Source organism: Hordeum vulgare, chromosome 1H, assembly GCF_904849725.1.
Source record: "Hordeum vulgare subsp. vulgare chromosome 1H, MorexV3_pseudomolecules_assembly, whole genome shotgun sequence".
Taxonomy (NCBI): domain Eukaryota; kingdom Viridiplantae; phylum Streptophyta; class Magnoliopsida; order Poales; family Poaceae; genus Hordeum; species Hordeum vulgare.
The window spans coordinates 504,420,039-504,446,504 of NC_058518.1; the positions used below are offsets into that span (position 1 = coordinate 504,420,039).

The 26,466-nt window shown below is 45.5% G+C and overlaps 4 protein-coding genes and 1 long non-coding RNA gene across 5 annotated transcripts; 4 read left to right on the plus strand and 1 right to left on the minus strand.

Moving 5' to 3' along the window:
* Positions 1 to 544: 544 nt before the first annotated feature.
* Positions 545 to 2,436, plus strand: LOC123450879 (iron-sulfur cluster assembly protein 1-like). The gene is made up of 3 exons (XM_045127931.1): positions 545 to 1,167; positions 1,737 to 1,791; positions 1,992 to 2,436. Exons 1-3 carry the CDS (start codon positions 855 to 857, stop codon positions 2,110 to 2,112), a joined length of 489 nt encoding a protein of 162 aa, XP_044983866.1. The 5' UTR covers positions 545 to 854; the 3' UTR covers positions 2,113 to 2,436.
* Positions 2,437 to 7,847: 5,411 nt separating this feature from the next.
* LOC123450868 (50S ribosomal protein L12, chloroplastic-like) lies at positions 7,848 to 8,652 on the plus strand. Its single transcript, XM_045127924.1, has one exon. It carries the CDS (start codon positions 7,943 to 7,945, stop codon positions 8,480 to 8,482), a length of 540 nt encoding a protein of 179 aa, XP_044983859.1. The 5' UTR covers positions 7,848 to 7,942; the 3' UTR covers positions 8,483 to 8,652.
* Positions 8,653 to 10,770: 2,118 nt separating this feature from the next.
* Positions 10,771 to 11,871, minus strand: LOC123402432 (MYB-like transcription factor EOBI). The gene is made up of 2 exons (XM_045096358.1): positions 11,733 to 11,871; positions 10,771 to 11,626 (listed from the first exon to the last, which is right to left on the minus strand). Exons 1-2 carry the CDS (start codon positions 11,869 to 11,871, stop codon positions 10,911 to 10,913), a joined length of 855 nt encoding a protein of 284 aa, XP_044952293.1. The 3' UTR covers positions 10,771 to 10,910.
* Positions 11,872 to 15,428: 3,557 nt separating this feature from the next.
* Positions 15,429 to 17,578, plus strand: LOC123450901. The gene is made up of 3 exons (XR_006632079.1): positions 15,429 to 15,692; positions 17,017 to 17,245; positions 17,398 to 17,578. It is a non-coding gene; the product is annotated as an uncharacterized LOC123450901 (long non-coding RNA).
* Positions 17,579 to 18,716: 1,138 nt separating this feature from the next.
* LOC123450890 lies at positions 18,717 to 21,286 on the plus strand. Its single transcript, XM_045127938.1, has 4 exons — positions 18,717 to 18,798; positions 18,876 to 18,992; positions 19,526 to 20,419; positions 20,557 to 21,286. The coding sequence occupies exons 3-4, from the start codon at positions 19,586 to 19,588 to the stop codon at positions 21,127 to 21,129; spliced, it is 1,407 nt and encodes a 468-aa protein (XP_044983873.1). The 5' UTR covers positions 18,717 to 18,798; positions 18,876 to 18,992; positions 19,526 to 19,585; the 3' UTR covers positions 21,130 to 21,286.
* Positions 21,287 to 26,466: the final 5,180 nt, after the last annotated feature.

Genomic DNA, 26,466 nt, shown 5'->3' on the forward strand with positions numbered 1-26,466 from the left:
TCCTGCCCGTCAGGAGCCACTTAGCCGGTTTATCATCTTCCCGGTCATCAATCACGAGCGGTGTTGCTTCCTCATCTGTGATCGCCATCTTTCCCAGCGCCTCTTCCAGCTTAGCCCGCTCCGCTCGGGGGGAGGAGGGACCAGAGCTTTGCGGCGCGTCGCCTGAGTTGGGGTTGGAAGCCATCCCAGGGAAGCTTTTGGGCGCCCCGTCGTCGGAGGATCGACGGGCGCCGTCAAAGTCCACCGAAACCCTAATCGCTAGAGGGTTTTAGGTTTTCGTGGAAAACTCCATCCATATCCCCAGCGTATCGCTCGGCTTCCTGCTGATGGCCGCCCTCTTCCACCAAGTATTGTATGCATCCGGATTATACAGCAGCGTTTACATCCGGATTATACAACAGCGTTTACATCCGAAAAGAAAATACAACCGGATTTTACTAGATGCGAGTAAGATACAAGTATAAACACATTTACATTCGAAAATCCAACATTCCAATCGCGGTCTTATACCGCACACCACGCGTCACCCCGACCATCTATGTTTCTAGTCTTGGATATCAACCGTCCAGTGCGTCCCATGATATATACGGGCCGCGCAGGATAAGCCCACAGACCCGACGACGATGAAGCCCAAACAAACAGTGCGTGGCAGAACGAACCGCCAGTCTCGTTCCACCGCATACCGCCACGCGTCACCCCGACCGAGCCGAGGCGTGTATAAACCCTGGGCGTAGCCAACTCTCTTCTCTCCTCCGCTCATCCTCTGCCTCCGCGCCACGACGAGAAGCGAAACAGACTACTCCACAGCCAAGAGAGAACCCACACACGCCTCCGGCGATCATCCGATCGCGATCATGCTGCGCGCGGCGGGGAAGAGGCTGGTCGGCGCGGCGGCGGCCAGCGCCGGAGACTCCTCCTCCTCCGGCTTGGGGGCGGTGGCGGCGAGGAGGGGTTACCACGAGCGGGTGGTGGACCACTACAGCAACCCGCGCAACGTGGGGGCGTTCGACAAGGACGACGCCGACGTCGGCACCGGGCTCGTCGGCGCGCCCGCCTGCGGGGACGTCATGAAGATGCAGATCCGCGTCGACAAGGCCTCCGGCAGGATCGTCGACGCCTGCTTCAAGACCTTCGGCTGCGGCTCCGCCATCGCATCCTCCTCCGTCGGTCAGTGAGCAAACCGCCCCCTCAACTGCTTTCCTCCGCTAGCTACTCTTCTAGTCTTCTTTATATCGCGTGAATCACAAGGCTTGCCTTCATATTCAGGCGTAAATTTAACACTGCACTGAATCACTACGCACCAGACAATAAGAGCTTCATCCGCATCCATTCCGATGCGCTTTTTTTTTTTATCCTTTTCATGTTGACATGTTAAGCACTTAAGCCCAGCTCAGGGGGGTGTCATTCATCCTTACAATTGTTGCAGAAATTCGTTGGTTCGCACCCAACTGTAGATATCTGCAAGTATCTGTATTTCATACATTCAGAAATTGACAACTTAAGCTGGACTTCAGGAGTTACTCTTGTTCACAAGACCGCAGTATATATGACCGTGTTGATTGTTTTTTATCCTAGCTAGTAATTTGGAGGAAGCGTACGGTGTATTTTGTCCCAGAATAGAATGCACGACCCCTTGTGGAATCCTCTTGCTTGCAATTATAATTGTTAGATATGCCGAAGCTCTGTATCCTTGTCCTGAATTCTAATGTCTAATCAATCTTAACCTGCACTTGCAGCCACTGAGTGGGTGAAGGGAAAGCAGATGGAGGAAGTGGTAGCGATCAAGAACACGTAAGAAAGCTGTTCAATTAATTGTTCAGTATTGCCATTCTTTTACAGAATTAGTTAAGGCAAAAGAGTTGGCTACTAGCATGTCAGGCTCTGGTCATCAGTTGTTCTATGCATGTCAGGCTCTGGCTAGTTATTAGCAGTCTAGCCGTCTGGATCCTCTGAAGCTTTTCTTCTGACTGGCCTTGTTTTGAAATTTGCAGAGAGATCGCCAAGCATCTGTCGCTGCCGCCGGTGAAGCTCCACTGCAGCATGCTCGCTGAGGACGCCATCAAGGCCGCGGTGAAGGACTACGAGGCGAAGAAGGCGAAGGCAGATGAGTAGGCCATAGAGAGAGCCTGAAGCAACACATAGGAAGTAACACATCATGTGCATATGCTGCATAATAAAGAGACGGAGACAGAGAGAGATGACGATGATGATGTTGTAGTATTATCCTGAGGGTACTAAATGTGTGTGAGCAATAAGAGTTGTGTTGTGTACCGTATGTTGTAATCAATCAAGTTTGGCTAGGTATATATTGTGCTATCTCCCTCTGTGTTCGCGCCGAGCTACCGGCTTTCGATGTACAATGCAGAAGTAAAATGCAGAAAATTCAGAGGAATCGAGATTGTGGCAGAGCTTCCAACAGTATTGTATCATGACATAAACTTCAATAGCCAAGAATGGAAGTGCTTAAGAATCAACGATTCTATGAAAATATATTTATCAATCAGAGTGCCACTACGCTTCCTTTAGAACAAAAAGTCCTTACAGAAGAAGAGTGCCAACACATAAAACCGTGAGAGAATCTGATATTTATTAATGAAGTAAAAGTCTGGGTGAAATTTTCTCAGCATTCCCTCTGCTCACAAATATATCATGTTTGGACATTGGCATCTTCTCCAAAATGTGTTTGTTATTGATAATATATCATGTTTGTACATTGGTATCGTTTGAAACACATGATTGTTACTTACAGAAATACGAAAGTACCTATCAGCAGAGTTCACGAAAGCCAGCTTAAATAGCACAATCCATGTCAAAATTGTGAACTCCAACAACTATCCCATAATTGTATAATGCACAAAACACAGCATTTAAGATACGATTCAGCCACCAATTCAATTGGAACCAATCAGATAAATCCAAGAAACAAAACACATTTCATTCCAAGTTAGTATTCAATTCAGCCAGTATAACAAAACTATAATCAATGCAACTAGGACGGCACAAAATAGTGTTATTTTCTCATTATTTCCAAAGTAAAATATACATTATACCGGCAACCACATTTTCTTTCTAGCATAGTTTGCTCTACCCAGTCCATCATTTTCCAATTGAAGTTACAGAGAGAAATAGGATCATGCCCCGAGGAGTAGTTTTAACATGCTTCCTCTTACCCTTTTTTTTTAAAGTTAAGAGTATATAGTAGATCTGAGTCGTTGATCTTATTAATTAGTGCTCTGATTAACTTTTATCTTTTTATCTCACATGTAAACAGAGGAGGTAAGAAGGAGCATGTTCAAATTTACCCCCTGACATTGAATATGTACCAACAAGTAAGAACGATACAAATACAATCCGTACCAGGTTGTTACAAACTGAATACATGACTTGGGAAGTTGGTAGTTTGGTACCTCCAACACGGTTCAAGTTGTCGACGGAACACTCCTCCATTGAGGAATGAAGAGGTTTCGAACAACTGGTTTTCTGATGCCCAACAATGTCGAAGTTGCTACAAATCGCGTTCTTCCTTGACTTCATTGCAGCATTTCCTCTCTCAGGCAAGTATCCGTTTGTGTTTGCGTTCTTTTCCACGGTATATACTGTAGACCTCTGATCTTGTACTCCCTCCGGCCCCGAATAACTTTCTCAACCTTAGTACATTTTTGGATAATATGTTGTAATTTCGTATGTCCCTCGTGGTGATAGATTGTACTTTTTCCTTGTTTTTTGTTGTTGGGGTGCGAAAAAGATTGAATTTTTCTCGATCACGCTTCTTCTGACAGAGTGATGAGATCAAGAGAAAGTACCGATTTACTAGATGGGATATCATCTGTAGACCGAAGGAGCATGGGGGGGGGGGGCTAGGAATTAAGAATTTAGAGGTTAAAAAGAGGTGTTTGCTCAACAAGTGTGAAAGGACGTGGATGTCGCCTAGAGAGAGGGGGGGGGGGGGATAGGCGCTCTAAATAACTACGATTTAGGCTCGAAAAATATGAAATAAAACTAATGTTTAATTAGTCAAGGACAAAACCTAAAACAACTAGGCTCATCTATGTGCACCAACAACTTATGCTAAGCAAGATAAACAACTAAGTGATAGCAAGATATACAACAAGAAACAATATGACTATCACAAAGTAAAGTGCATAAGTAAGGGGCTCGGGTAAGAGATAACCGTGGCACGAGAAGACATGATGTATCCCGAAGTTCACACCCTTGCGGATGCTAATATCCTTTGGGAGCGGTGTGGAGGCACAATGCTCCCGAAGAAGCCACTACGGACACTGTAATCTTCTCACGCCCTCGCACAATGCAAGATGTCATGGTTCCACTAAGGGACCACCAAACCTGTACAAACAAGGTTGGGGCAATCTCCACAACTTAATTGGAGGCTCCCAACACCACCAGTAGCTTCACCACAATGAAATATGGCTTCGAGGTAACCTCAAATACTCGAGGCAATCTCCACGACCTAATTGGAGACCCCGACGCTTGCCCGGAGCTTTACACCACAATGCTTGAGCTTCGAGGCACCACCAAGCTTCTAGGACGCAAAAGCACCCAAGAAGAACAAAATCTAAGGTACCAAGCACCCAAGATTAAAAAGCTTCTCAACCTTCACTTCCACATATCACCGTGGAGAACTCAAGCGTATGCACCAAATGCAATGGCAAGGGCACATAGAGTGCCCAAGTACTTCTCTCTCAAATCCCACCACAACAACTAATGCTATGAAAGACAATGAGAGGAAGAACGAAGAAGAACATGAAGAACTCCAAAATCTAGATCCAAGGGGTTCCCCTCACATAGAGGAGAAAGTGATTGGTGAAAATGTGGATATAAATCTCCTCTCTCTTTTTCCTCAAGAACTAGCAAGAATCATTAAAGGAATGAGAGTTAGCAAGCTCGAAGAAGGTCAACAGTGGGGGGGCAAAAGTAAGCTCAAAGGATGGGATTCAACGGGGAAGAAGAACCCCTTTTATAGGAAGGGAAAAATCCAAACGTTACCCCCTCAGCCCGCACGTGAGTGGTACTACCGTTGGGGCATAGGGCAGCAGTCAACAGGGGAGGCAAAAGCCCGTAGTACAGTCGGAGTGGTACTACCGCTGCGAGAAGCGGTACTACCGCTGCCAGGAGTGGTAGCACCGATCATAAGAGGTAGTATCGCCTCCTATATCCGCTCATGGCCTGCTGCAGACATATCCAAAAATACCAAGGAGTTCTGATGCGGTAGTAACAAGCGGTACTACTGCTTGTTGGGCGGTACTACCACCATGCACTACCGCTCCAGAAAACCACTCAGTTCGACACGAAAAGTATCGAGACCCATGGGCAGCGGTACTAGCCACCGGAACTGGCCAGAGTACTTCCGTCCGAGGGCGGTCCTACCGCTGCCAGAGCGGTACTATCGAACATAAGAGGTAGTACCGCTCCGCTTGGATCATTTCAGCTAGACCACATGCAACAGATGAAAAGCATGAATACGGGAACTGTTATATCTTTCGCATATGAGCTTCGAATTGAGCAAACTCAAGCTTGTTGGATTCAGGACGACAAGAGTATCCAACAGAGAAATGAACTGCCATATATTTTGTTATGATGTCCACCTTGTTACATACATGTGACACTTGCGTGTGTGATTAATCATATGTTGGGGCGTACTTAGTATGTGCTTTTATCCTTAGCGAAAATTGCAAGTCTTCATACGGGCTAGGACCGCATGTTGGGCATTAGTGCATTACACATCACTAATAAGTCGACGCGGCTAGCACCCCCCGCTCAGGACACCGTCGTCGTCCACAACATGTTGACCGCTCCGTCATGGCACCGGTGGTTGCGCTTTCACAACAGTACCTATGGACAGCCGTCAAAGCTCCACCCGCTTGCGACATCATCGACGGCTTGAGATGGGAGGAGAGTGAGAGGTGGGCATTGTTGATGGGGAGGGAAGGTCGGAGAAGAAAAGGGACAGATGGGCAGTGCCTGTAGAAACTTTGGATCTAAAAAACTCTAGGCAAGGGGATAGAATGAAGGAAGGACATAAAGATAGGGGCAACATGGAGCAGGGGCCTAAGGAACACGTGGCATCCATGCATGGGTCCGTAATTTAAAGCCGCCTAGCGAACTAGCATCATTTACTCTCGCAAAGAAAACTAACATCATTTACTTTAAAGAAGATAAAGCTAAGAGATAATTGTTATCATCTTTAAATTACATATCATCTATTCTTAAATAGTTACAATCCACTAATTATTTTCTTTCTCTTCATGTAACAATGTCACATCATCAAGTCATGCATGAAGTCATAAATTACTTTTTTCATTAATCTCTTCATGCAAAACATACCATCTCATGCATTATTCTTTTTTAGAAAATTAAGGCCCTGTTTGGTTCATAAGTTCTAAGACTTTTTTTAGTACCAACTTATAAGTCCTAAGTCCCTAAAAAGTTCGTACCTGTTTGGTTTCTAGGACTTAACATGAACAAGACCATATTACAACTATAAGTCCCTTTAAGACTCTCCTTGAGAATCTTATTTCATAAGTCCCAAATGTCCACTTTAAGTCCTTATAAATCCCTCCTGTTTAATTTAGATTTGACTTAAAGGGACTTATAAGTTTTAAGTCCCTAATAAGTCACTGTAACCAAACACCCTCTAAGTCATGTAAAAAAGTTTTATATTTATTTTTACATTAGTTTTAGCCTTCTACGCTTTATCCATACATTTTAGAAAAAGGCTCCCACCACGACGCGCGGGACATCGTCTAATAAGACTTAAGGTAAGAGTTGTTTTATCAACCACTGCACAACGCCTCCTGTAATATAAGCACAATCACAACAAATTTCATCTTTACAGTCGTGGCTATGGAGACACAGTACACATGAACAGAACCACCTACGACAAGCTATACACACATGCGTCGCAACGAAATCATGTCATGCCACGGCCGGCCGGCTTCGTGCACTGTCAAGCCACCTGCCGCATCTCCACGGACGCCGCGGCGGGCACCACCGCGGTGACCGTCGCCGGCGCGGCAGCCTCCATCTTGGCGACGCCGTGGCCGTGGCCGTGGCCGTAGCCGCCGCCCTCGAGGTCGTCGTCGTAGTAGGCGACGCGGTCCCTGCGCGGGCGCGGGCGGAGGTGCCTCTTGGTGCACACCTGCCCGACGAGGCAGGAGATGACGATGAGCGCCGCGATCACGCCCAGAACCACGAACACCGCCGTGTACGACCCGCCGCCGGCGCCGGCCGACGCCGCGTCGTGCAGCGGGCGCGCGTGGATGATGATGCCCGTCCCCTCGCCGGACGACGCCATCGCTGCTGATGCTCGATCGCTGGTGGAATTATGGCGAGGATGGTGTGCAGCGCAGCGCACCTACTTGTAATTAAGTTGTTGCGGGTGTCGGCTTGGCTTGGGTTAATATATGCTTGGAGTTGGAGTGAGCTTGAGGGCTGGGTTTAGTCTAGTGTACAAGAGGAGGATTGGAGCTTGCGAGCTCTGCAATTTATGCTGTTCCTTCCCGGCATCCATGGCAAAGCAAAGGATTCCTTCCTAGGGAAACAATATGCTGGATGTCTGATCAATTGCAGTCCCGCAAGTTACCATTGCAAGATTCTTTCTCTGGATGCTCTTAGCTAGCTGGGGTTTTGCACTCCTAGAATGATGTACTACAGTAGATGCCATCTTCTTCTTTTTGCATGAATCGATTCTTTCTGCATGAATGAAATGAAATGAGACCTTTTTTCCTTTGGGTTCTGACCACCGTCCACCGCCGATCCGACGGTCAGGAATGTGCAGCTGTCGTGGCTAACGCACGTCACGTTCGTTTCGTACGTGACACATCTCCTTATCTTATCCTCGCGCGCCTCTTTCTTCGCCACCTCCGACGCCGAGCGAGCCCGAGAGAGCAGAGCAGAGCAGAGCATCCAAGAAACGCTCGGCGCCATGGCCATGGCTTCCACCGCCCTCTCCTCGGCCGTCTGGCCCCTCCACAGCAAGCCCGCCGCCTCCTCCCTGACCCGAGCACACTCGTTCTTCCCCGTCCACGGCCGCCGCCGCTCCGTCGCCGTCGCGTGCACCTCCACGGCCACTGCCTCCCCGAAGGTGCTGGAGCTGGGGGACGCCATCGCGGGGCTGACCCTGGAGGAGGCGCGCGGGCTGGTGGACCACCTGCAGGAGCGCCTGGGCGTGTCGGCGGCCTCGTTCGCGCCCGCCGCCGCCGTGGCCGCTCCGGCCGGGCCGGCGGCCGAGGCGGAGGCGCCCGCGGAGCAGACGGAGTTCGACGTGGTGATCCAGGAGGTGCCGAGCAGCGCCCGCATCGCGACCATCAAGGTGGTGCGCGCGCTGACCAACCTGGCGCTCAAGGACGCCAAGGACCTCATCGAGGGCCTCCCCAAGAAGCTCAAGGAGGCCGTCGGCAAGGACGAGGCCGAGGACGCCAAGAAGCAGCTCGAGGCCGTCGGCGCCAAGGTCACCGTCGCCTGACCTTGACGGCGTTGCCGCTACACTGCTACTAGGAGTTCCAGAATTTTACCAGAATTTTCCTTGTCGAAAAGACATTTCTCTTGTGTAATTGTATCCGGCCAGTAGCAAGATCTTGCGTCCTTTGTATACTCTGTATCTTAATACAGTACTACTCTGTTTTTTTGCCTTCAGTACCATGCGTGCCTGAGTAGTTGGATTTCCCCAATCAACCACGTTCTGAATTCCGATTTTTCTCGCTCCAGAATTTGAGATCGCATATGATCTGCTGTATATTTTGTTGCTGTTGCGGGAATGCATAACGATCTGTTCTGGCTGTTCAAGCCATCGTCTGATCGGTGTAAAATGAAAGCCGCGGGGAGTTCGATATGTTTCAGTTTCAGCATGTACAATGCGATGCGCCCGACTGAACAATGCACCGGCCCATCAGAAGTTCAGAACTGGGCACCTTCAACAGGACGAGTTTTTTCTGATGAGCTGAATTGGAGGGAATTCAACGTTGATGTTTTTTTTTCCTTTTTGCGGAAAGTATCATATATCTACTACTCCCTCTGTTTCAAAATAAATGTCTCAATTTTGTACTAACTATAATATAAATTTGCACTAACCTTGAGACGGTTATTTTGGGACGAAGGGAGTATAAAGGTTCATCGAAAATACAAAGCATCTAAAAAATAATAAAAATTACATCAAGATTTTAAGACAACCAAACAACCATTAATGCCGCCAGAACGAGCTGCCGATGCGCCGCTGTGACCGCTCCGCTATTGGAGCTGGCCTGACCTTGTCAATGGAGCCGCAATTGTCGGCATTGAACCCTGACATTCGATGTGTTTGTTTTTAATACAACACATACCCAAACATACCGGGAAACTCCAAAAATCATATCATGATTATTTATTTATTTAACAAAATTCAAAAATTTAAAGATATATTTGGATTTCGGCTTGATTATGAGGTATTAGTCATCATTTAAGTAAGCTTTGATGAAACATCTACAATTTGGATTTTTTTACTTATATGAAATATTTATTAAATTGATACAAATATGACATAAGAATTTGGAACTTGTGTGAATATTTATAAGCTATATTAGAAACAATGGAAGTCACTCTAACAAATATTAAAGATGAAAAAATATATGGTTTTCAATGAATTTTTTTTTCAATTTTGAATATGTTATTTCAGTGCTATGAAAATAACAAATTTGTGTACAAATTTTGTGAACTCTTACAGTTTTTAAAAAATAGACAAAACTAAATCATAAATAACTTCATTTATTTTAGTCATATTGGAGAAACATCTCTCAAATATGCACATGAACTTTATTCATGTTAATTATATGACAAATAACTTCAGCTATTCTGATGCATTTCAAAAAAGAATATATCTTTATTTTTGCTTTGATGGCATCTTTTTGACTTTTATGAGTTTTTTTACATATTATGAAATCTGTAGATTTTTTTATATGAAATGATTGGAATATTACTGAAAATTGAGTAGGTTTCAGCGAGATGCATTTCAAGATTACTAACTCGTTACTAAAATTAAAGGAAATGCATTTCAAGACTACTAACTACTCCCTCCGTTCCTAAATATAAGACCTTGTAGAGATTTTACTATAGACTATATACGGAACAAAATGAATGAATCTACACTTTAAAATATGTCTATATACATCCGTATGTAGTTCATAGTGCAATCTCTACAAGGTCTTATATTTAGGAACGGAGGGAGTAGTTCCTAAAATAAGTGAAATGAATTTCAAGATTACTGATTAGTTAGTAAAATTAAGTGAAATGCATTTCAGATTTAATTAAAATATATGTACTTCCAAACTGAAATCAAATTTTCTGGAAACATTTTCTAACATTTTGTAATTTGTGAAAAAAGTTGTTACTGAAATTATTATTTCCAAATTGTAGGCCCAACTAAAAATGACTTTTTTATGGCAACCAAAAGTTACTTACAATCTGGATTTTACTCAAGCAAAAAAACTTACAAACTGAATCGGGTAAAAAAAGGCTGGAAAGTATATCGATGTGTAGATGGGGAGGGTGAATCTGGAAGTAGCATTGACGGCTCTAATGTGCAGATTAGAGTTGAGTTTTCCACGTTCAACACTATAAATTTAGGTTTGCATTCATCCAAAGACATCTAAAAAATTCAACCAAACACAGGCAGCATTATCTGAGATTTACCCAGCAAAATTAATTTAGTTTATGCTCTAGACGAACTCAAGTGAAATTTCAGCGAAATCGCTACTCATGCACAGAATAAATTAGTCGCCGTCAGAATTCAGTGCAAATTGTAGCGAAGCCGGAACGCTTTGTTCTAGCAAACGAATCCAACTCCCTACTCGCACACGTGATGACACCGATAGATCAGACAGCTATCTGTAAACGCGGCACAAGAGCTTCCGTCGCAATCATCAGTCGCCGTGGAGCGATGGCACCGTTGGCCAGAACTCCTCGAGGCCCCAGAAGTTGTCGCCGGCCACTGCCGCCGCCTGCAAAAACTCTGGCGGCACTCCGCAGCCCATGCCACCGGCACACGCGCCACCACCTCCTCCTTGCCCGGCGTAGCCCAGCTGCTGATCGCCCCAGCCGCCTGGGTCCCTCGCCGACACGACGACGTCGTAGTCGTAGTGCGGCATGGCGCCCGCACGGCCCACAGAGTCTGGCCGGGCGCCGCCGTCCATGCCACCGGCACGCGCTCCACCACCTCCCTCTTGTACTGCATAGCCCAGCTGGTTATCACCCCAGCCGCCTGGCTCCGTCGCCGCCGCCGTGACGGCGTCGTAATTTGACATCGCGCCCGCCCGGCCGACGGAGTTGCTGCTGCTGCTACGGGACTCGGTCACCGCCGGCGAGCCCGAGCTCGGCCTCGGAGGCTGGCACCCAGTGCTGTCGCTGGCGGTGGTGCCGGCGCTGCGCTTCTTCTGTATCTTGGTCCTCCAGAAGTTCTTGATCTCGTTGTCGGTCCGGCCGGGGAGGTGCCTGGCGATCTTGGACCAGCGGTTGCCCCACCTCGCCTGCAGGTCCAGGATGAGCAGGTGCTCCTCCGGCGTGATGTTGCCGCGCCGCACGTCGGGGCGCAGGTAGTTCAGCCACCGCAGCCGGCAGCTCTTCCCCGTCCGGTTCAGCCCTGCACACAGAAGATGTACTCACGCGCGCGTAACGTGCACCGCCATGCACGCACGGCCGGCATATGGGTCATGGATGATCGATCGTATCGACGGCATGGTACGTACCGGCGGCGCGGGCGAGGGTGTTCCACGCGCCCTCGCCGTTGGCGGCGACGTAGTTCGCGAGGACGAGGTCCTCCTCCATGGTCCAGGGGCCCTTCCTCACCGCAGGCTCCGCGCCGCCGCCGTCCGCCGCGCACTGCATGGTCCTCTCCCCTCCGGTGGCCGGCGGCGTAACGCTAACGCGGTCGCCAGCGTAACACGTCGGACGTCTCGCATATATAGTCGGAGCCGGGCGGCGACGTGAGTGTGGGGCACTTTCGGCACGCCTAACTCGGAAAGGCGCCGGCCGGGAGCTCCCGAAGCGGCCATGGCGATGACGTGTCACGCGCGGATTAACGTGCGCCGCTTTCCTTCGCAGCCGATGATGCCCGCTTCTTCTTCTCTTTGCCTTGTATGGTTTGGTCTCGGTCCGCACGTGCGTATTCACTCCCGCAGCCGCACATGCATGCGCCAGTAGACGTGCCAGCTGTGTTGCACTCTGGTTTTCGAGTAAGAGTTGATCGTTTCATTATGTTTCTTTTTAGGGCGATCGTTTTATTGTTGTTGTTTCTTGGTTCTAAAATTAAAACGGTTTTGTTAAAACACAACTAGATGTGAGATAAGTATTGCACATTCAAATCCTATATCATTGGTCTTACATGAAGATTCGTGTGAGTATTTTCTTTTTTCTATACTTGATTTAGTCATTTAGACGTGCAATAACTATGTCACATCTAAATGTGTCCTATACACATTTAATTAAAATAGCTAACCACTCTTGATCGCTGGTGGTGATCGTTTTTATTAAGTTGGGTGGTTAATCATCACTTTTCCTCTCAATCCTACCCGCCGCCACAGTCACCCTCCTCATCCCCCGTCTGTCGGTTCTCAGCCGTCTTGTTTTGCTTTTTTTTTTAGGTTTTTGTGTTCTCCCGTGATATTGATGAGGTGGTGGGCGGTGGCGTATTCAAATAAGGTCTTTCCAGATTCATTCTCCCTACCTCAATGATGATCGGTCCGTTGTCGATGAAGGACTGTGAGAGTTTGTGTCCCAGATATGTTGCTCCCCCCTTTTAAAAGAAGATATGTTTGTTCCCCGGTCCGCATGCCATTCAAGGAGAGCTATTGGTGTGTTGACTTCAACATCTTTTTTCGTATTGTTTTTTTGTGGCTTGCCAGGTTTCTTCAATCCTCTGAATTGGTGGTGATGGATTGCCAGCCGGTTCTATGTGGCATGATACTCCAGACAATGCTGCTTTAGTAATTTGTAGATCTCGTCTCAAAGGACATGTGACTATTGCGGTCTTCAAAGCTTGGTATGGTACCGTCATCTCTATTGTTTGTTCAACGTAATTTCACTTTCTAATGAGCGGCGTATAAATGGATGAAGAAGAGCACTAGTATTCTTCAATGTAATTTTTTTTTTCTTTAAGGTTTCTTCAACGTTCAATTGTCTATCCATTGCACTGCCTTTTGTTTTCCTTGATATTAATTAGATAGGTGATGCTCTTTGTGTGTGTTTTTTTAAGTTAGGAGGATAATCGCGTGATGTGCCTAGATTGCCAACCGTTGTAGAAAATACTGGCCACGAATAATTAAGTGCATATGAATGGGCCAACCTATTAAACACACGTCTGAATTTCCTTTTGTGGTTCAATTAAATCGTTCTCCACCACCATTCGATCAAGATCTAAAAGCCCAACATGCTTCTTCTTCCTTTAACTTTTTTTTTGATATATACTGAAACTATTAAAATTATAAATTTCTAAGGTAGAATAAATTGGGTTGTACAAGAAATTACACATATTTACAAGATGCAAGAATAAACATGTAATAATTTTCAAATTCTACACACATATTGCATAGCACTCACACATCTATTTACACACACCCAATCATCCACAAATACACATGAAATAAGGAAAGTCGACTAAAAAGAGGAAGAAAACCAAACACACATGAAGAAGGAAAGAAATGACTAAACTAAAAAAATTGCACACGACCTCCAATAACAAAGGACCGCAACAGCTGGTGAAAGGCCGTGAGGGATAGCATTTGCGAACGCTGGGGGTCGCATTTTTCATAGTTGCCATCACAGTTTGTTTTATTTGCTAGTATTTTCTTTTTGTGAAAACTGCTACCGTTTGATCTGGAACTAACGGCTCTCGATGCGTCCGCTGAGATCCCATCCTCAACGAGCGGTGGTCAAATGGCATTTCCCATAATAAAAGTGTCAAACACATTGCATACAGGGCCGGCTCTATATTTTGCTAGGCCCTAGGACGAAGTTGAAAAATAGGCTCCTACGGATAATAAATTTGTATGCATCTATAGATATGAAAAAGCGCAAAATTTTAAAGTTTACATCTAACCACACATTCTAATTTAAAGATGTCTATAAATAATTGATAAACGCTTAAGTTATGTCATATCACGATAAAAGGAATAAAAGAGTACTAAAATATAAAAAATATATTATTCTCTGCTAGTTTGATTACCTCAAATAAGAACCAAGTTTTTATGGGTTCATCGACAAAAATACTTTAGTTCTTCACAAAAAATCTTCTTCGAGCATTTCTGGATGCAAAATCATTGATGAGAGTATCAAGATCAGTTTTATCCAAGATATTCTTCTCAATACAACACGTAGCCAAGCCATTCAATCTCTCTTGTAACATAGTTGACCTCAGACAATTTTTCAGTAGCTTTAGTTTAGAGAAACTTCTTTCAGCTGAGTCTACGGTCACTGACATAGTCAAGAGGATCCGATAAGCAACTGACACATTTGGATAGCAATCTACAACTGTAACAAATTAAAGAATCTCATGTGCTGGCATGAAATCATCCGGCAAAGTTACCTATTTAAAGCACCTTTTTGTGATTCAATGAATTGATTCTATTGATTTTTTTTCTTTTGACAGCACCGGACTTTGTCTCGATGGCATTGTTACACCTATAATATTATAAAGAATCATCAGATCAACTAATCTAAGAGTGCTAGGGCACTAGACATATATGTACGTAGTGTTCATATTACCTTAAGCAAAGCAGAGCAGCATGAAAGGGTGATCAGGGACACGGATTCACGGTCTGGGCAATCTCCACTGCATGCACACCACGCACGGGGTTAGGGCCTCGTGATCAGGTGCCTTTTCCGCAGGGCCCTTTGGCACATACCTTTGTTCAGGAGGATGCATACACACACATACACGATGATGGCCCTCTCAAAACATGGGCCCTCGGGTGTCGTCCATGTCCCCCTAGGGCCAGAGGCGGCCCTCATTGCATACATATAAATTCCCCTGCTCCTCCGATGCGCTATTCAAGAAATAGAAAAGCTTCAAATTACATATTCATCCATTGTTTAAGAGAGCAACCGAGTCATTTTAAAACAGTTGAGGTTCTAGTTTTATCCACTTTTATTAATAGAAAAAAAATGCTAATATTATTCTCTCTCTTTTCCGAAATAAATTGATAATACTACTAGGCCGCCATTTTCGCCGGCTAACAAAACCAAACCTGTTTTCTTCTTCTTTTTAAAATGTGTGAATGACCAAACCGGGTTCTGATTATCGTGACTCCAAGGTTTCTTCTCAGCTCAACGGTGTGCAGGTACAGGTACGTTGCTGAGGGCGATCATGGACCCGCACGAACCTTGACGCCGATTCAGCGGCCGAGATCCTCTCGTCCTGTCAAAGCCTTGAACCCAGCTCCCCACCAGCAGGCGCGGGGACCCAACCCAAACCTCTGGAATGAAAAAAGAGTCGCCGCGGCCATCGCCGTCTCCGTCCCCAGCATCACCCAAGGGCGTAGAACCTCGCGGCGGCCCGCGCGCCGCCTGCACGGAACTCCTACGCCGGCCCGTCGCTTCCCCGGCTCGCCGGAGCCGCGCGTGCGAGGCCGTCCTCGCCGCGGCCGGCCGCCGGTGTACGACGCCGGCTCGGACCTCCGCCGGAACCGACGCCCACCGCCTCCCCTCCCAAGGTATGTAATCACGCGAGCCCCCCGATCTCCCCGTCGGATGCGTACCCGGATCCCCCTGTGCGTGCCAGGGCAGGGGCATGGATGGCCGGTTAATTTGGTCCATGACGCATGCAGTGTTGAATTGGCCATTCCCGACGACCACGATTAGCTCCAACCTTTCATGCCTTGGATGTCAGCAGTCCCTTTGTTCACGCAAATGGGAAATTGACCACTCCCCACTGGCACCCATAGAGATTTTTGCCTCTTGGTGGACTCGCCAGATCTTTTAGCTTAGTAATGCGCTTCTCATATCACTTTGATCCAGTGGCTGTGTAAGTGTGACGTTTGTTAGAGATGCTGTTCTTTAGGGGCTTAGCTCTGTGTGAGACAGATGTAGAGGGCCCAGGTTATATATATGTGAGCCCTGGTCACAGCTACACGAATGAACCATTGGTTGATTTGGTTCATGCTGCTGTGTCCAAGCAAATGACTGAGGATGCTCATGGAAATATTGTTTTTTGGATGGTAACCATGAATTATAGGGTGGAGATGCTGTTATTCAGATCGTTTCTAGAGTACAAAATTACGTCCTGGATATGCACTGTTCTGTTGGTATCATTATTTCAAGATAAACTTTCTTGGAATTAATGAGTTGGATAGCTTTCTATATGTCCGCCGTGCATTGCTCTGTTGGTATTTTGAGCCTTAGCTCTGTTTGTATGTTCTTCCTAGCTCTTGGGCCAGATGCTGTGTTAATTGGCTACTAGCATGATTGGCCATAGGTGTTGAGTTAGTTGTGCGGCCATTGTTCATGCAGATGACCACGGGGACTAATGGAAATGCTGTTTTTGGACATTTACTACAGATTATAGTATGTGCTTCTCATGTCATTTCTGCTTCCTGTGGACATTTATTAGAAAGTTCCTAGAGTACAACTACAAACTGGTACATGTGAATTTCCATCGCCTATTCTTTCACTAGTTGTTCTGCTTGTGGATTGTTCTGTTGGTATTGTTATTCTGCAGGATATCATTTTCTTGAAATGAGCTAGACTAGATAGCTTTCTATGTCTGCCTATTTGGGGCATTCACTGTCCTATTGGTATTTGGGGGCCTAACTCTATCGATATGTTCGTGCTAGCTCTTAGGACAGATGCATGGATGATGAGTTCGTTTAGTTCATGATGTTGTGTTAATTTGCTATTCTCTTGGTTCTAGTAGCATGATGAGACCTAGGTGTTGAAATTAGATGTGCCATCGTTCATCCTGATGACTACGGGTATTCATGGAAATGCTGTTTCTTGGATGATAACTATGAATTACAGTATGCGCTTCTCATGTCACAGCTAATGGAATTGAAGCCTAAACCTCTTGAAAACTTAGACGATCAGTTCGTGTGGCCCTGGATGGGTGTCCTGGTCAACGTGCCTACTGAATGGAAGAAGAATAACGGGCGCCAGGTTGGCCAGAGTGGAAATCGGTTGAAGGAGCTGGATGCAAGTATAAGGATACAAGTGCATCAATTGGCAGTATGACGGAGCAAAAGGAGCAGCTCCTCCACTCTCTACAATGAAGGTTTGTATTGATCTCTTGATCTTGCACTACTTATATGTTCTGCTATGCTCTAATTGCCAGCATATGTGCAATTGTTTCCTCTTAGCATAGTTAGAGCTTTTAGCTGTTTAATCCCTCTCTGTCTCTCTCTTTCCCTCCCTCCAAAAATGCAGGAACTGGAGTAAAGATCCAAGAAGCTTGATGAGCTAGCTGCTCAAAGTAAGTCTGAAAGAAAAAGGTGTGTGATCTTGAACAAGAGTAGGTACCTTGCGCCTTGGTACTATGCATATAACTTGCTCTATGATGTTGTGGTGTCAACACATAACAATAATTAAAACAAAGCATCCTAAGATGGTAGCGTTGGAGCAACAGAGTGCCGAGGAAAATGCGCTGAAGCTTGTGAAAAAACACAAGGTTTGTCTCTTGATTGCTGTTTCATTTGAGCTTTGTAATTTGAGGAAGCTAATTTACGTGTCTTATGTGTGTAAAATGCAGAGGAAGAAACTGTCCGCTCTAGATAAGATTCTCAAGTTAAAACAACAACTGAATGTCAAAGCAGAAGCCTGAGTTCAAAGAAACAGCTGCAGTGCAAACTGGAAGTAATGAAGCATATGCCAGGTGATGAATAGTCTGAATCAAAGAAGATATGTCAAGTTAGTGAGGAGCTGCAAGATATGTATGATGAAATGCAGTCACACAGCTAGACTGTTGTCAAGGATCAGAAGAGCAACGATGAGCTGCAAGATGCTCGTAAGGAGCTGATAGACGTAAGTAACCTCATAGTCATATATAGATGACCACTTCTCCTGTGTTATTTATGTGTCATCTGTGAATGATGACACCTATGCTCGTATTGCTATGGCATAAAATAGGTACCTTCCACTTGTGCATCCCATGGTAACCTAGTCGCTAAGACCACCGTCTGTATTTTCTCATTTAACCAGCATTTACCTGCCACAGTTGCATCCCATGGTAATCTAGTCGATCTCTGTTTTCTTATTTAACTAGCATTTTATTTCATCCCTGGGAGCTGCACACAATGGAATTGGTTGGATGTGAGGTATTGGGCGCTTGTTTTATTGGGTGCCATCTGACACGACTTGTGCCACTTTCAGGAATTGCTTTCGGAGAGGGACGACCAGTAGCGAGAAGTGAACTGAAACAAGTCCCGGAGGGCCGGCGAAGCTGAAAGAAGCCAATCGGGCCAGGTTTTCCTCCGAGGCAACGCAAAAAGGCCGAACATTGGCCGGCCCATGTAAGGCCCCCTTTATAAGTCGAGTAGACAGGAATTTTCGCGGCCTCGTCCTGACTCCTAGTCCTACGGCTACCGTCTTTCGGGTCGAAGCGACGCTGCCGCCGCTGCCGGGCCAAGAAGCCGCTGCCGCTGCCGCCGACGCCGGGCCAAGAGGACGCCTACGCCGCCGCCGCCGAAGCTTTCCTCCGGTCCGTCTTTCGGGTCGAAGCGACGCTGCCGCCGCTGCAGGGCCAAGACGCCGCTGCCGCCGACGCCGACGCCGGGCCAATAGGCCGCCGCCGCCGCCGCCGCCGGAGCTTTCCTCCGGTCTGATCATCAGGTGCACCTTCCCCTCCCTCTCTCTCCTTTACCTGCACTCGGATTTGTTCGTTCCCTTGTTGACGCTTCTTGGATTAGACGGCGGAGCGGACAGAGTTGGCGAGCATCCAATCGCGCGGCGAGCTCTTTCTGCCGCTTGTCAGGCGCGAGCTCGGCAGTGAATCGCTCGGGCGACTCTATCCCCGGATCCTGCAGGTAAAATCGTCCCGTCCCCCCCCCCCCCCCCCCCCCCCCCCCTCTTACCTGCACTCGGATTTGTTCGTTCCCTTATTGACGCTTCTTGGATTAGACCGCGGATAGAAAGATTTCATGATTTGTTCATGCTTGGTAGATAGAAAGATTTCATGCTGGCTGGGGGCTGGCCGGGGAGAAAGCAAGAAAGATATCCATATAGCAAATTGACACAGTTCCTTGCGATCATGTACACCATGTAGTACAGTCTCTCAAAATTGAACAAGACAAGTTCACTTGTAGCATGAAAGAGAGTAAAACCAATGTAGTACATGTCTTTGTGCAGTGGTACTATTTTACTAGTAGCCAACAGTAGAGGGCACTGTTGCAGAACAGCGGCAGCCTATTTTACTAGTAGTGTACTACTTGCAGGTTACAGTAGTAATTGAAAAGATAATTCTTTATCAATATGTGTTTATGCTTCCTTCAAAGAATCTTTCTCCATTTATGCCTAGAGATATATTTGATTAAATTGTTCTTCGTTTCATTGTTTGCAGGTAATACCAAGACTGTTATAAGAGGCTCCTTGGATACTCTACGACTACATTTCTTAAAAGATGAGTTCTTGTAACCTTTTGGTTGCCCTCAATAGTATCAGGAAGCATATTGATTATGATTTCTGTGATGTTCATGGCGGGATCATAAAGCGAAATAAATCCACTTTAGTTGCTTTCCTATCTAGGATTAATAAAAATGAGCTTGCTCCTGTTTCAGGAGAAAAGATTCCCACCATTTGTCCTTTACTCTCTGAGGATATGATACAACTTCTGATAGGCTTGCTTCAAATTTTCAAAGACATGTTTAGAGCAAACATTTGTCTCCGCAATTTTGATGAGAATCACATAGTTATAGTGGATGGGCATATTCCAAAAATTATTCAAAATGCATTATTCGTGGAATCAACAGAGGGGTATATGAATCAAAATGTCATGTGCTTAGGTCAAGTAATTGAGAATGTTGTTTTTGCAAACTGTCAACTCTTGGCCGAGTCGAAGGACTTTGTTAATCTGTTCAAGGATGGGACGAAAAACTTTGATCTCATTATTGTGCACCCCACACTAGTACACATATGTTTCAAAATAGATTATTTTGGTAACACCCATGATTTCCTATTGAAATTCATAAAAAAACTAGATAACGCAGCTTATACTGACATAATCAATGATCTTGATTTTCCAGCTGACTGGGAGACACTGATTGACAGCAATGACCATTTAATCAAGTGCTATTCGAACCGGCAAGTCGGGAGAGGGAAGTCGCGAGCTGCTCCAAGTCAATCAGGCACAACGATAGTACATCCTCAAACTCCAGCAGTCAGCAGTAGTGGGACTCCACATGCCCAAGGGGTCAGCAACAGTGGGAGGAATCCACCCCAGACGAACCCTGCTCCAGTGAGTAACCGAGACTGCCTTTCTTTACTTGTCCTTTTCCAGCGTGTGGTGTGGAATTCCTTTTCCTGTTCTTTCTTTTTATTGGCTTCTTGGCTCTTTTTGTATTTCCCCTTTGCCTAATCAATGAAATTTGGCAGCTCTCTTGCCAGCATTCAAAAAATAACCGAGGCTGCACGCAACCCATGTTCAGGGAGAAGCTTTCCTGCCAACAAGTTCAGTCCAGCGCTGGCGCAGGCATGCCATCCTCAAACTCTACCAGAGCCCCAATGAGTAAAGATCCACCAGTTAAGAACAAGGCTCCAATGGCAGCATCTGTAGGTGGTAAACAGGGACAACCATCAAACAAGGGCAAGGCTCCACTGACATCATCTTCAACCACTACTCTTTTGAGTAAACAACGACAGCCAAATGTTTGCCAAGATTCGTCATCCTCCAAGCCTTCCAAGCCTTCATTGAAGATGAAGAAGAAGAAGAAGAAGTACAACCTACCTGGAACAAAGTCCCCTGAAGAAGTAATGAAGTATTACAGAAATAGTGGGAGGCACGGGGTGGATGAGTCAGTGAAAGACCAGCAACTTCAGTTTGGAGTCAAGGCCCTGAACATAATACTGCTCTTCTACTTCCAAAAACTCCTTTGCAGCGCCCTCAGGGGGATCCACAGAAAGAACTACCTGAGTCGCATGGAGACTCTGCCACGGGTGCTGCGTTAGACCAGGTCACTAGGACAGCTGCTTAGAACTGCGATTGGTCACTCGTACGGTGGCCACAGTGGACAATACTGTGTTGTCTACTGATGTGTATACTGTTACTACCATGGATCACTAGTACTGTCTTATTTTTTGAAACATAAGTAGTTCGTTTATCCAAGTTGCCTTCAGGTTTCTTGCTTGCTTATTGGCTTGGGGGGTTCATATGCAGTGGAATTCCGCTGTGTGCATTATTAAGACCCTGTTCCGAATCTCTCCACTCGGCTCCAGTACTTGTGAGTTGTGGAGCTCGGTTTTAGCCACTCCGTAAAAATCTTTTGACTCCGTAGCAACCGTACTAGTAAAATAGGCCGCCTCTGTTCTGCAACATTGCCCTGTACCATTTGCCTTTTAGACTCTCTCATGCTACAAGTGAACTTGATTTGTTCAAACTTTGAGAGACTGTACTTCATGGAGTAGATGGATGACGTACCAACCCTTAGTGAGCTGGTGGCCCTTAGTGGCCTGATGAGGCCAACCTAATAGAGCTATTTCGGCTAGTGCAACAATAAAGGAAAAAAAAAGGAGAGGAGGTGGGCAAGAAGAAAATAACTCCTCCTCCAAACCAATTGAAGGAGGAAACCTTCCTCCTTGGCTCGGCCGACCCCTCCTACTTGGAGTAGGAGGCAAGGCAGTCACCCCTTGGTTCCTCCTATATATAGTGGAGGTTTGAGAGGGTTTTTGCACCTCAAGCCTTTGTGCAAACCTTTCTCCCTCCACTACTTCGTGACATATCGTAGCTAGATCGGTACGACACGACGAAGCCCTGTCAGAGTAGCTCCACCATCATCACCGCCACGCCGTCGTGTTATCGAAAATTTCAGCTACCTCTTCGTCTCTCTTGCTGGATCAAGAAGGTGGAGATTGATACGTCTCCGTCATATCTACTTTTTCAAACACTTTTCCCTTGTTTTGGACTCTAATTTGCATGATTTGAACGGAACTAACCCGGACTAACGCTGTTTTCAGCAGAATTGACATGGTGTTGTTTTTGCGCAGAAATAAAAGTTCTCGGAATGACCTGGAAATTTACGAGGATTTTTTGTGGAATATATAAAAAATACTGGCGCAAGAATCAACCGGAGGAGTGGAGCGAGGAGAAGAGTTCATCGCGTTTTACGATACGGAGGCGCCGCCACCACCTGTTCTTCCTCTGGAGGGCAGATCTGGAGTCCGTTCTGGGCTCCGGAGAGGGGAGATCATCGCCATCGTCATCACCAACCTTTCTTCATCGCCAATTCCATGATGCTCTTCATCGTTCGTGAGTAATCTCATCGTAGATTTGCTGGACGGTGATGGGTTCGATGAGATCTATCATGTAATCGAGTTAGTTTTGATGGGGATTGATCCCTAGTATCCACTATGTTCTGAGATTGATGTTGCTACTAATTTGCCATGCTTAATGCTTGTCACTAGGGCCCGAGTGCCATGATTTCAGATCTGAACCTATTATGTTCTCATCAATATATGTGTGTTCTTGATCCTATCTTGCAAGTTGTAGTCACCTACTATGTGTTATGACCCGGCAACCCCGGAGTGACAATAGCCGGAACCACTCCTGGAGATGACCATAATATGAGGAGTTCATGTATTCACTAAGTGCTAATGCTTTGTTACGGTTCTCTGTTAAAAGGAGAACCTTAATATCCCATAGTTTCCATTAGGACCCCGCTGCCACGGGAGGGATGGACAATAGATGTCATGCAAGTTCTTTTCCCTAAGCACGTATGACTACATAAGGAATGCATGCCTACATTACATTGACGAACTGGAGCTAGTTACATATATCTCCGTGTTATAACTGTTGCATGATGAATATCATCCGGCATAATTACCCATCACCGATCCAATGCCTACGAGTTTTTCCTACTGGTCCTTGCTACGTTACTTAGCCGCTATTGCTGTCGCTGCTGCTAGTGTTACTCTGTCGCTACTGCTGTCACTGCTACTAGTGTTACCGCTACTGCTGTCACTGCTGCTACTGTTACCGTTGCTACTGTCGTTATCACACTACTTTGGTACTGATACTTCGCTGCAGATACTAAGTCTTTCAGGTGTGGTTGAATTGACAACTCAACTGCTAATACTCGAGAATATTCTTTGGCTTCCCCTTGTGTCGAATCAACAAATTTGGGTTGAATACTCTACCCTCAAAAACTGTTGCGATCCCCTATACTTGTGGATTATCAAGACTATTTTCTGGCGCCGTTGCTGGGAAGGCATAGCTCTATTCTCTTAGTCACTTGGGATTTACGTCTGCTGATCACTATGAGGAATCCGAGAGATCCCAAAACTAAAGTCTTGCCCTCAACTACGAGGACAGGTAAGGAACTGCCATCTAGCTCTGCACTTGATTCACCTTCAGTTATGAGTAAGTTTGCGACACCACCTCCTGCTAGAAATTTTGATGTGTCCCCTGTGCTTGATGATGCTACTTCTGATGTCCATGATACTTGTGATGATGCTTTGCTTGATACTACTTTGCCACTAGGTGCATTCCTTGATGCACAAATTGCTAGAGTTGCTACTAGATGTGATGATACTTCTGAAACTGCTGAGATTATTGAAGTAGAAACTGCTATTTCACCTGTTAGAACTAGCTCTCCTATATATGAATTGCCTGATATGCATGAGGGTTATGTTATGGAGGGAGAGATAGCTGAGGACTTCCTTGCTTGTAAGGATAGCTATGATGTTGAGAAATTACTGCGCAACTGGAAAGAAAAATCTTTGAACGCTAGGATGAAATACGACCCGAAGTTTGCTACTTCGCCTATCTTTGTGACCGATAAGGATTATGAATTCTCTCTCGACCCCGAGTTAATCACTCTGGTCGAATCTGATCCTTTTCACGATTATGAGTCTAAAACGGTTGTAGCACATCTTACTAAGTTGCACGATATAGCCACCCTATTCACGAGTGAGGAAAAGATTCGACAGTACTATATCCTTAAGTTGTTTCCTTTCTCATTAAAGGATGATGCTAAGACTTGGTTCACTTCTCGTGCTGATGGCTGTGTGCGTAGTCCCCAGGATATGGTCTACTACTTCTCTAAAAAAATATTTCCCTGCCCATAAGAAGCAAGCTGCCTTGCAGGAAATATATAACTTTGCGCAAGTTGAAGAAGAGAGTCTCCCACAAGCTTGGGGGAGGCTCGTCCAGCTGCTGAATGCTTTGCCCGATCACCCTCTTGAGAAGAATGAAATACTTGATATCTTCTATAATGGACTAACCGATGCTTCTAGAGACCACCTAGATAGTTGTGCTGGTTGTGTTTTTAGGGAAAGAATTGTGGAACAAGCTGAGATCCTATTGCATAATATCTTGTGCAATGAGAATGCTTGGACTATTCCCGAACCACCTCCTAAGCGAACTCCAAAGAAAAGAGGTATCCTATTCCTCAGTCCTGAATATATGCAAGAAGCTAAGAAATCTATGAAAGAGAAAGGCATTAAATCTGAAGATGTCAAAAATCTACCACCTATCGAAGAGATCCATGGTATTGATAACCCGACATAGATAGTAGAGGTAAATTCTCTGCATAGATTCAGTGAGAGTGATATTCCTTTTGATAAACCTACTAGCTTATGCTTGGATGAATTTGATAACTTTGTTGCCAAACAACAAAGTTTCAATGATTATGTTAGCAGACAATTGGAACAGAATACTCGTATGCTTAGTCATTTAAGTACTTGTGTGGACAGAAACGTCAATGATCTTAAGCTGTTGAGTAAACATGCCTCTATGGTCACTACTCAGGTAGAACAAGTACTTAAGGCTCAAAATGACTTGCTCAATGAGTTGAATGACAATTCTGTTAGAGTCGTCACTAGAGGCGGTAGAATGACCCAGGAACCTTTGTATCCTGAGGGTCATCGTAAGAGAATTGAACAAGATTCTCAAGGAGTTAGCACTGATGCACCTAGTCATCCTAGGAAGAAGAAGAAAGATGATAGGAACTTGCATGCTAGCAACCCTGTTGCTGTTACACCTGAGAATCCAAACGATGTCTCTGTTTCTGATGCTGAAACACAATCTGGTGATGAACATGAGCCTAATGATAATATCGATAGTGGTGTTCATGTTGATGCTCAACCTAGCAATGATAAGGATGTGGAGATAATCCACAACCTAAGAATAGGAGATACGATAAGAATGACTTCATTTCTAGGAAGCATGGTAAAGAAAGGGAACCATGGGTTCACAGACCCATGCCCTTTCCTCTCAAACCATCCAAGAAAAAGGATGATGAGGATTTTGAGCGATTTGTTGAAATGATTAGACATGTCTTTCTCAAAATGTCTCCCTATGCCAAGTACATGAAAGATATTGTGACTAATAAGAGGAGGATACCTAAGGTTGATATTTTCACCATGCTTGCTAATTACACCTTCAAGGGTGGAACTCCTAAGAAACTAGGTGATCCCGGAGTGCCCACTATACCTTGCTCCATTAAAGGCAATTATGTTAGGACCGCTTTATGCGATCTTGGAGTTGGTGTTAGTGTTATGCCTCTCTCTCTCTTTATCGTAGGCTTGAACTGGATAAGTTGACACCCACTGAAATCTCTCTGCAAATGGCCGACAAATCAATTGCTTTCCCTGTCGACATTTGCGAGGATGTTCCTATTGTGGTTGCTAACGTTAATATCTTAACAGGCTTTGTTATTCTGGATATTCCCGAGGATGATGCCATGGCGATCATCCTTGGAAGACCCTTTTTAAACACTGCAGGGGCTGTTATTGATTGCAACAAAGGCAATGTCACTTTCCATGTCAATGGTAAGGAGCATACGGTGCACTTTCCAAAGAAACAATATCGGGTACATTGCATCAACGCTATTGAAAAAACTTCATAGATTCTTATTGGGAGCTTCGAATGCCCTATCCCTACTGTTAAGATGAAGTATGATTTGCTTGTTGGGGATATGCACATCCCCATTGAGGTAACCTAGTGACTATTCGGAAATTCTCCGTTCTTTTTTATGCGATTCGAAAAAAGTTTGTCAAGGAGACTTGATCAACCTCATTGACGGATTTCTTTCGATGACCATGGGATGGATGAATCGAGGAGTCAAAACCCTCTGTTCCAAGCTTTCACCTTCGGTTGCTTAGAAGAAAAATGATAGATTTAGCTTTAGTTTTTCCTGTTTTCTCCTTCTTGCGTCCCGTAGAAAAGTGTCCCGAAAATAAAAGTTCTCCGAATGTCCTGAAAATCAAGTATGATTTTTTCTGGAATTTTTGAAAAATTCCGAGACAGAGAGCTAGTCAGGGGGATGCACTAGTGGGCCACAAGCCCAG